The following is an 11,267-nucleotide window of genomic DNA, read 5'->3' on the forward strand; positions in this document are numbered from 1 at the left end:
AGGCTAGGGAGGTAGTGTCTCTTTTTGAAGTTTGCCGAGGTCATGAGAGTGAAACTGTTGAGGTGGATTTAGTGGTTTTTTGAAAGATGGCATGAGATTGTTGACCTGGGTATCCATGAAGGGTGGCCTCAAAGAGGGTGAGTGAGCACAGGCTAGATGTGCAGCTGATCTTGGGGTTCCCAGCTTAAAGCCAGGGAAAGCAATAGTTGTTGAAACCACTCCACTTGTGGTAGTCTGATGAAGAAACAAGATGTAAGAAACTGATCCTGAGAGAAACGGCCTGAAGACCAGATGAAAGGACAAAAAGAACTGACTGAGCAGACAACCCAGCAGAGATGGTTATGGGCCCCTTTGCAATAAGCTGCAAAATTACAGTAATAGGTGCATGTTAGACCTCGTGCTAACGGCAATAAAACCAGTGAAATGCATTTATGATTCCCAAAGGAAAAGCCTCACACGGTGGTGAGAGGCTGTCTTGTTTCTCAGTGTGTCGAACTGTATTTCGATATCTGTGAAATGGGCACGCTGTTATCATAAGTTTTCAGAGTGTCATGTGAACTAATATGCCAACAGCTCCCTTAGTACGTGGTAGATATTTGGGTACACAGTCAGAGGTCAGCAGGTCTACTTTCTTTAAAAACATGTTGCGTGGTTATTTTCTCGTGTAAAAATTATATAACTTCTAATACACTAAACTGATATTTTCATCTGTTTGAGAACACAGGCCCTGCTGGACCAGTTGCCTCTCCTTCTGCAGGCTTGCCTATGGGATACTACATTCCCCAGCAGCCCGGTGCCATCCCCTTGTACCATCCCACTGGTGGCACCCATCCAATCCAGTACCAGCCTGGCAAATATCCTGTGACGAATCAGCCTGCTCCCATAATGTGGATGCCAGGGCCAGCTCCTGTGCCCAACTGCCCTCCTGGTTTGGAATACTTAGCTCAGGTACTCTAATAGATCCAAAATATTTTCTATGAAGTATGACCATGGGGTTTAAAGAGAGGGAGCAAGATGTTGGCTAGAGCAAACAGGGAGATAAGTCACTGACAGTAGAGGCAGGTGATGGTGGATTTGCAGGTAGACAGTGAATGCAAGAATGCGTTCATAGGACACATTCATTCTTCTTGAAGCAACAAAAATAACTGTAAAATTATTCAATATGGCTTTCTGAAAAAAATTAGAAAACTAAGAATGAGAGTCACTAACTTGATGCCATGCCATGCCACTTACAAATAAAATGAATATATTAAGAAAAACAGCCAGGCGATGGTGGCGCACGCCCTCAATCCCAGCACTTAGGAGGCAGAAACTGGCAGGTTTCTGAGTTCGAGTCCAGCCTGGTCTACAGAGTAAGTTCCAGGACAACCAGGGATATACAGAGAAACCCTGTCTCAAAAAAAAAAATGAGAAAAAAGAAAAAAGAAAAGGAAAAAAGAAAAAAAGAAAAACAAAATAAGAAGAGAAAACTAGACAAAGAGAAGGGATCATAGAATGTTCAATCCATGGCTCCTTCTCAACATCTCAGACTCTCGTTAACACCCCTGAACCCCAAGCACATAATTCTGCCTTTCTGTCTTCTAATTGCTTTTGTTCTGTCCCCACAGTTGGACAACATACATGTTCTTCAGCATATTGAGCCTCTGGAACGTATGTATAACTTTGTCCTGATTCACATTGTGTTTTGATTAGAGGTATTTTAATCAGATGGAAATTTGTATTACTTCATACCTAGTCCCTCATTTTGTGTTGATGGCCTTTTCTAGTGATTCAAAGAGAGAAGACTATTTTCTGTTACTTTATATTCATAAAAGCAGTAGAGTGAATTATTATATAGAGTCTTATCTATTGCTACTCCATGCACTGATGATCTTTCATCTATAGACCTCTGGAATGACAATCATAGTCAGGTGGCTTGGTTCTCAGCTCCCTGCAGGTCCCTTGTGCTCAAGGTAGGAGCTGGCTTGGGTCATTCTGAATTTATTTTTGTATTCCCAAGTACCATGTCTCCAGTCATTTTGTCCATTTCATGAGCTGATTAAATCGTAGTCTGATGTGTGATTCGTTAAACTGGTTTTATTATTAACATTTTCTGAATTTCAGGAACATTGTATTATCTATTACTTTTATGTGGGAAAACTCTGAAAATAATTTCATATTAAATCTAGCAAAAGTTTGGCATTTTGAGAATGCTTAATGGCTCACATGGTTGTAGTTCACCTTTTCACCTGAAATTTTTAAAAATCTTTTTGGCTTTCAGCCCCGATCATACTACTATCACTACTACTACCAAAACTACTACAACTACTACTTCTTCTCCTCCTCCTCTGTCTCCTTCCTCCTCCTCCTCCTCCTCTTCATCCTTCTTCTCCTTCCTTCATCTTCTTTCATTTAAATAACAAAGGCTGTTTGAAGCCTGTCTCACCTGGTTCTAACTTAAGATCCTTTTTTCATTCTAACTTTTAGTGATGACACGTTTTGAAACTAATAATAGATATGATATCAAGAACAACATAGACCAGATGGTCTATATCGTAACTGAAGACACAGATGACTTTACCAGGAATGCCTATCGGAACCTACGACCCTTTGTGCTCCGGGTCACTGACTGCCTGGGCCGAGAGATCATGACCATGCAGAGGCCTTTCCGATGCACCTGCTGTTGCTTCTGCTGCCCCTGTGCAAGGCAAGAGGTCAGAGGCCAGGAATGGGATTCAGGGTTGCGTCCTGATCTGCCCTGTACACAATGGTTGGTCTTCTTCCTAAACATGCAGGAAAGCTTTCTAGCCCTACTGCTCAGAATGAAACTGAAGCTAGTGGAGAGGAAGGGAGCTCAATTATATCACAAGACAGACCTTAACCGTTTTCCTTTATCTCCTTATGTGATAGATAGGTGGCAGGGTGGGGGTGGGAGCATCAAGTGCAACTTGAGGCTGCTTTGGCAGTCGTTACTTTCTGATGAATTAGGTACTTATAGGGATGGACAGTAATCATATGTTACATAATGGTATCAACATATCCCACAGATGACAAATTGGGAAGGGCTTTTGATTGCTGGAGCCAATCACAGCCTACAGTTTTCTGCAAAAAAAAAAAAAAAAGAGTCTTAAAAGTAGATGTAATGCCATCCAGAAGTACCCTGAAGATGGTAGAGTTAGACATACAGTGTACATGCTCTGTGTTGTGGCTTGGTCCTTCTCGTGTGCCATAACACAGGTCCAGAAAAAAAATTGTTGCAGAAAACAAGCAAACAATCAAGAAAAAAAAAAAACAATAACAAACTTGTACATGAGTCCCAGTCTCTGTGAGGCCATGTGTCTTGAAGATGCTGTTCCCTTAGAGTCATTTATCACTCCTGGTTCTTAGAACATTTCTACCTCCTCTTCTGAATAGATACTAAGACCTGAGATTGTAGGTGTAGATGGAGACATTCCATTTAGGGCTGAATGATCCTACATCCTTATCTCTGTATATTGGCCATTTGTGGGTCTCTGCGTTATTTCCCATCTGCTTCAAGAAGCTTTTCTGATGAGGGTCAAGTGAAGCTATGCGTATAGCAATAGGTCACTGAGAGTCATTTTATTGCTATGTTCTGTTAGCACAGTAAGAGTAGATTTTCTTCTATAAGCATGACCTATCTGGTCCTGGGTTCTTGGCCACTTGAAATGGATCATGAAATATAATCACTGGTCATGAAGTATGATCTTCTTAATGAGTTCTTGAATTCAGTTTCCAGTATTTTCCTGAGAGGTTTCTGTCTAGTGCTCTGTGGGTTTCTTTTATGTTCTGCCATTATATGGTTTTGATACCAAGGGAACACACTACCTTTGCTCAATTAATCTTGTTGGTTATTACTGTTCTGATTAAGTTATTTATATCTTCTTGACTTAATTTTTGCAGATGAAATGCATTAAGCTGTTTGGAAAGTTTTCATAGCATTGCCTAAAGGTACTTTTGGATTACATTGGACTTTGTTTTAATTCATCTCCCTTGTCTGTAATTTTGTTAATTTTTGCCCTCTTTTTATTTTGGCTCATGTGGCTAGGGATCTTTCAATCTTGTCCATCTTTTCAAAAATAAAGTATTTTAGTTGAGTTTGTGTAGCTTTTTAAGTTATCAGTTTTCTGCCCTAATCTTTATAATTACTTACCATCTACCTCATTTTGACTTGGCTTGCTGTTAACTTTCCAGAATCTTTAAGTGAATCATTAGATTATTTGAGAGCTGACCTTTAATGGAGGCCTTCCCACCTCCAATATTTCCCTTAGAACTGCCCCTGTCTGCGTCCTGGTTATTTGAGAAGCTTTGTTGTTATTTTAACTTGAACGTATTATTGTTTCAAGTTTCTCCTTGATTTCTTCAGTGATCCAGTGTTCATAGAAAGTGTGCGAGTACTGGTGTAATTTCTATAGTTTTCCTTCACGCTGTTTCTAGTTTTATTCTGTTGTGATCTGACAGAATATAAGGAAGCGTCTCAATGCTCTGTATTTGTTAAGGCTTGCTTTGTGGCCTACAATGTCACCAGTTTCATTACTACGGAAATGATCTCCATTAACAAACTTCCCACTCATCCTCGCTTTCACCACTAGATTTTTGGCAGCCACTATTTCATTCTGAAGCTCTGCAGTTTGTTCCTCAAGGAAGTCATGAAAAGGGAAGCGTCCAATAGTCACTTTCACAGCATAATGCTTCACTAACGAGCAACCTTGGAGAGTATTTTAAAGTCTCATAGGCTTAAACATTTATGAAATTTTGGCTCTAAGGAACTATACAATTTAATCCTTTATACAGGTACAAATATATATATATATATATTTGAATAATATATATGAATAGTGTGTGTGTGTGTGTGTGTGTGTGTGTGTGTGTGTGTAATGGCTCTGACAATGTCCAATGCTGTATAAAATCCATTCCCAACATCCTTCTGAAAGTGCAGAAGAAAGCAGGACAGCAATGGCCCTTTCACACTGGACTTCTTAAAGAAAGAATTTAATCTATATAACTCTTGTTTTTAAAAGAGGGCTCAGGACTTTAATCCCAGCACTCGGGAGGCAGAGGCAGGCGGATTTCTGAGTTCGAGGCCAGCCTAGTCTACAAAGTGAGTTCCAGGACAGCCAGGGCTATACAGAGAAACCCTGTCTCGAAAAACAAAAACAAAACTAAAAAGAAAGAGAGAGAGAGAGAGAGAGAGAGAGAGAGAGAGAGAGAGAGAGAGAGAGAGAGAGAGAGAGAGAGAGAGAGAGAAGGTCTCATCTTTTATAAAATTTTAATGTACAGATAATTAAATAGAACAGGATAGTGGACAATATTTTAAAATCTTTAATAAAATGCAGTTATCTACCTCTACATGGAGGTTTTTAACTGTGACAGCACAGCACTCCACCCCATCAGCAATTGTACTTTCTGTGCTTTTAGCTACTGTAGACAAATGTAGTCTGAAATGCCAATGGCAAGTTCCAGAAATAAGCAAGTCATAAGCTGAATGGTATGGGGAATTCTGAAACATGAATTATTCTTTTGTGCAGAGTGTCAAAGGTGTACATACCATGCACACAATGGCAGTTGAAAGCGGACATTCACATGATTTCTACTATAAGACAGAGTGTTGGAACTGTTCTTTTGTTAGTTCTGTACAGTGCCTAATTGATACATTAAACTTTGCTAGAGCATGTGTTTATTGTAAAGCATGCTAAATATTGGGTTCAGAACTCTTTGTACTTGAGGCGACTACTAATGCCTTTGACTACTAATGCCTTGGAACACAATCGCATCAAAGGTGGAACGGGGGGGGGAGGGGCACTCATAGTTTTCACAATGCTTCATTCTCTTGTGTTTTTGTTTTGTTGTAGTTGTGTGTAGGAGATTTAGGTTTTCTGGTTAAGATTTTTTTTAAGTTAACTGGTCACACCTAATGGAGTTAGAAAGCATGAGGGTCCTAGATGAAACAAAGGTCATTATTGTGGCCCAGCCACATGAGTACCAGTACATTCATTTAGGGTCTTCTTTGCCTCAAGTCCTTTAGGGTTGGCTGGGAGAGGTGGTGTATTTGTCCAGACAGTGCTGTGTGTCCTGATAGAAGCACTGAGATTAGATAACTGGAATCTTATATCAAGCAATTGAGTGGGTAATTAAGCCTGTTCTTGGTCCCACAATGAAACATGACCTCACCTCTTTTGAGTGCTTTCTGAAATACAACCCTGCAAACAGCCTTCAGGGAAACACAAGTCTTTCCTTCCCGACATTTATTCTCCTTGCCCTTGAATGACTAAGAACATATCCAGATGTGTGCATGCACGCATGGGGGGGTGGGGGCGGCTGCACATGTGTGTACGTGCGTGTGAGTGACACTGGTGTGCATTGTGCACATAAAGCATCCTAACCACTGTCACTGTTTCGTACACAGCTGGAAGTGCAATGTCCTCCTGGGGTCACCATTGGCTTTGTTGCAGAACACTGGAACTTATGCAGAGCCTCTTATAGCATCCAGAATGAGAAGAAAGAGAGTATGATGAGAGTGAGGGGTCCGTGTGCGACCTATGGCTGTGGCTCTGATTCTGTTTTTGAGGTAAATATATGTCAAAATAGGGCTTCTACTCTCCTCACTTCCTGTGTTCTACATCAGACCCTACCATGTTCTTCAGTGGATTTACATGTGAGTCAGTCAGGTACTAAGAAGAAAGAATTACTTATCAGTTGACATCAACCCTTTTCACATGGTTCCTCATGGTTACTTGACGTTTTTCAAAATGTGAGTGGCATTGCCTTTTTAGAACCATTTTTCCCCATTTAGAACATGAAAACTTTTGGGAATAAACAGCATGGTTTTATCAATTTATTCTTGGTGTATGTCATCTCTTTCCTTGCTAATGATTTCTAGAATGCATACATGTATTTTGAAATGCAAAAGTCCAAGGAATGTAGCCCTTAGTATATTCATAAGGGCATGGATATAATGAACGATAGGGTTATTTTAGCATTTTCTCAATCAAGAAGGACATTTGATTTTGCATTTATCCCAGGAATGTTAGAAAAGAAGTGCTGAGGTTTGGGAAACAGGGAGCTTGCTCTAATTCCTTTAACAGGATGAGGCTTGGTATACATTAAGCTTATTCCTTCTCCTATTTCCTATGATAGCAGAAAGCTTTCCTTAGTTTTTATTTCATATTACCATGAAATGAAACATTGCTCACTCGTTAATAGTATTGTAGAAAATAATAACAAACCACATTCCTGGTGTGGGCTGTGTGCGATCATTCCATTGTGAGTGATATTGGCAGCTGTGTTTGGGGTATTTCTACTGAGTTCAGTGTCAGTGTCTCTCTTTTTAAAGGTGCAGCCCATTCTTAAACCATGCTCTGCTAAGATAGGGTGGGCATGGCCCACAAAGGCTTGAGTGAGTGGTCTGCAGTGTATAGTACAGACCTCTTAGTTTTGCTTATAGGTTCCCTTGGTTGGAAGTGACTTTGTATTCCCAAATTCTCTTCCTCTGCTACAGAAAGGAATTTAATTATCAATTCAAACTGTACTTACTGATAGAAATCCCCAAAAGATGTATTTAAGGACTAGGAAAGTCCACTAGGTTAAGGATTTTAAGGTATATCTCAACTCAGTTACTTAACAGTTTCAAGACACTTAACACAGAAGTTTCTCATCTGAAATTATGTTTGTTCCTGCATTATATAGGATCACTGCACGAACTGCTTCTATGAAAGGGGCAGAGCCACATCCCCTGATGCTTTTCATAAAGCCCTGTTCTTGGCATTGCAGATCAACTCTCTAGATGGCGTGTCTAACATCGGCAGTATTATCAGGAAGTGGAATGGCTTTTTATCAACGATGGTAAATGCTGACCACTTCGAGATTCGCTTCCCTTTGGCCCTGGATGTGAAGATGAAAGCAATGATTTTCGGCTCTTGCTTCCTCATTGTAAGCCCTTCTCTGTGGCGTTGAGAGAATCATTCCTTATGATGGGAAGCAGTGCCATTTCTAGGCCCATGGTTGGCACTGGGTGACTGATTTTACTCATTTGTAGCAGCGACAAAAATACTGACCTTTCTAGGGTGACCTTTCTTAGCTGTGTAAAGTCGGATGGGGCGCACCTGAAGGTGTCAGGTAGACAGTGGGTGCAGTTGGCTTCGTTTCCTATTGGTTATCAGTCTCACTACTTCAAAACAGCTGTCCTGTGAAAATCAATATAATAAAGTAACTAGAAAGCAGCTGCCCCCTTTTTTCTTGCATGTCAACTGCAGTCATGCTCACTGGTGTTCCATCCTCCTTCGGCTTCGCTGAGCTTTTCCATCAGTTAATGATAACATTTTAATTGGTGCTGAATATGAACAGCTTATTATCTGCCTGCATTCTCACACATTAGCTGTACTCATAAATATTTCATTAGATTTATTTACCGGAATAGGATGTTCCCATGATAAATTGTGAAGGCTATTAAATGCATTAATATAATTATTTCTATCTATCTGCCAACCATCTCTCAATCTAAATATAATTCCTTCTCCAATTTCAGGACTTCATGTACTTTGAACGACCTCCTCAGCGACGTACATCAAGATAGAAGATCAAACAAATCATCAATCAAAAAACAAAAAAAAAAACAGAGAAATTTGCATTCAGCTTATATATAGCTTTCAGTTATTAGCACATATATTTCTCTGGCTTGACATGTGTCTCAGTTGAGTATTTAGCTTCTTAAGACACTAGGTTGTTCTGAAATCTCTGCTCCATTAGCCAAATAAACATATACAGATGCAAGCATTACTGCTATAGGCATGTGAGGTATGGAAAGTGAAGCCCTTGGTTCTCAACTTAACAGGTCACGCACATCTTCTGTACCTGTCCCTCTCTTCTTCATTAGGACAAACTTGATTCCGGGTGAGAGGACTGCTACTCTTAGTCTTCATCTTTAGGAGCCAAAAAGTGCACAGAAATAATGTGCTTTAATGTGAGCAGAAAATGTTTTTGTGTGTGTGTGTGTGTGTGTGTGCACCAGAACATCATTCTGCAACATGCATACAAGTTCTTAAAGTTCTCAATGGGGAATTTTGTTTTATTACAAAATAAAAGGTATTCTCTTTATAGGCAGTTTATATTTTCTATGCATAATTCTTCATACCCTCAACTGGGCAATGTGGATCTACCTATATATGAAGGTAGGATGAGGGTACCAGGGAAAGTTGATCAGCGCCATAGCCAGATAAGGTCTTGGCATCTTACACATGTTGTGTGTTTGCTTACTCAGCAGATTTAGTGTGGCCTCTCTTATTTACACATGCCTTTTATCTAAGTGTTTATACTGATGTCTGGAATTACCTATTGTATTTTTGTATCTCACTTGATATTTTTTTTTTCGAAATCCATCTAATGACCAGGATGTCCTCGTGACCAACAGTTTATTAAAGCTGAACATATAAATCCTGTCATTGCTTTAATACTGGTGACTGCTTTGCGTGCTAAACAACTCATTATATGCAAACAGTAAGAAGACACAGTAAATTTGTTGCTTCCATGTTTTCTCCAGCTTATCAGTGAGGACTATGGAAGACCAGCAGATTTATACTAAGGACAGTGTATGTATGAATCACTGATTTAATTAATGAGTTTCACGCCTTTGCTTTCGACCTCCACATAGATGCTGTGTGGGTTTATTTTAAATGGATATATTCTTTTAGAGTTTATTAAAAAAGGATTACGTGCTCTTGGGTTGAGTTACCCTGAAAGAAGAGATGTAGCCAACAGGCCTTTTTGAAATAACAGCTGCTTCCGCTTTAATTATACTCATGTTTTTATGAGAAAGATTGTTCTCCTCAGTTATCAACTTGCTGCTGTTGAGTTTTTATTAAAAAAAATTATGAGTTCTTGACTAAAAACTAATTATCTTAAATGTTAAAATGTACCTCTAATTTTAGCTAGACATACATGATTTCTGTATGATATCTTGTATTTTGCATATAGACCAGATAAACAGAATTCTGAGAGCTCAGGTATAAACCTGTCCTTTACCCACCCACATTCTAGCACTTGCATCACATTGGTAGTGAGGGTCAGAATACTTTATAATTCTGTACTCCATACTTCCGTGTTTATGATGCTAATACTTCTCTAACAGCAGAATTCCTCAACATAAGTCATGCAATTTCTGTAACGCAGTAGAATTTCACTGTATCAAGACAGCCTAGTTAACTAAAAAATAAACAACTTGTTTTCTAAAAGTTCAGTGTTTTCTTGTTTTCTCGGGTTTCTTAGACTTTTAAATATGTGATAGAACTAATAGTAAGATGGTATTTTATTTTATTTTCTGAAATTATTTGTGACTGAATCTGAATGCTTTCTAGAGAGATTTTTAGGGAATTTATTATTTACTAAGCAAGCTGTTTGCATTCTTGTATAGATTTACTAATAAATCAATTACACAAGTGCAGTAACAATTACAAGTAGAATAATAACTAACATTTCTTTTGAATATATTGTCAATAATTTGATAATTTTATAAGTGTATTTTTATCATGTTCACCTTAACCCTTCCCACTAACTTCGCCGAGGTCCACTTCCACATCCCTGCACCCCTGCTTCAGACCCACTTCTATGTCCCTGAACCCCTGCTTCAGACCCACTTCCACGTCCCTGCACCCTTGCTTCAGACCCAGTTTCACGTCCCTGCACCCCTGCTTCAGACCCACTTTGATTTTGTACTTGTCTATTTTTTACACTTGTTTTGTTACATTGACAATTTCATATGAGTTCTATATTTTATTATTTCTACCTCATATTCTCTCCAACAATTTCCTTGTTCCTCCCTCTCCTTCTCGAATACATAAGCTCTTCTTTAGTCAACATGCACACTCACACACAGCTTGATAAATCCAGTTAGCATTGTTCTTATGTGTATGATCAACCACTAAGAATTGGATAATGTATTAGGGGCTAATCACTAGAGAAGACTTGTTTATCTCTCTTTTAGGTGGACATTCATTGAGAGTAGCTCTTCATCTACTGGAGAGGTCCTATGAGTCTTCTCTCTTCCAGGCAGGAGTGTCCATTAGTATTTGCCATTGTGCAAGTTTATTTAGAAGACCGTGTTATGATCTCTGGGGTGCTCCCTGCCATGTGTAGAAAATATCTCACTTCAAACCTTGCTCTCCTGTGGTTTGTACAATTTCTCTACCCCTCTTCAGAGATGTTCCCTGTGTGGTAGCTCTATCATTTGAAGATGGGCTCCCATGGTCAGTTCTCTATGTTCCCTGTGTAGTAGCTCT

At 39.3% G+C, this 11,267-nt stretch overlaps 1 protein-coding gene across 2 annotated transcripts in view; it reads left to right on the top strand.

Moving 5' to 3' along the window:
• Plscr4 (phospholipid scramblase 4) overlaps window positions 1–8,617 on the top strand; it is a 34,630-nt gene extending 26,013 nt beyond the window's left edge. For both annotated transcript variants that reach the window (XM_085827893.1, XM_085827894.1), the window contains exons 4-9: window positions 725–948; window positions 1,608–1,650; window positions 2,467–2,693; window positions 6,404–6,565; window positions 7,768–7,926; window positions 8,522–8,617. In XM_085827893.1, coding sequence (XP_085684019.1) covers window positions 725–948; window positions 1,608–1,650; window positions 2,467–2,693; window positions 6,404–6,565; window positions 7,768–7,926; window positions 8,522–8,569 — 863 coding nt within the window. In that variant the 3' untranslated portion in view covers window positions 8,570–8,617. The remainder of the gene's footprint in view (window positions 1–724; window positions 949–1,607; window positions 1,651–2,466; window positions 2,694–6,403; window positions 6,566–7,767; window positions 7,927–8,521) is intronic.
• Window positions 8,618–11,267: the final 2,650 nt, after the last annotated feature.

Source organism: Mus caroli, unplaced genomic scaffold, assembly GCF_978045245.1.
Source record: "Mus caroli unplaced genomic scaffold, Mus_caroli_1 scaffold_11, whole genome shotgun sequence".
NCBI lineage: Eukaryota > Metazoa > Chordata > Mammalia > Rodentia > Muridae > Mus > Mus caroli.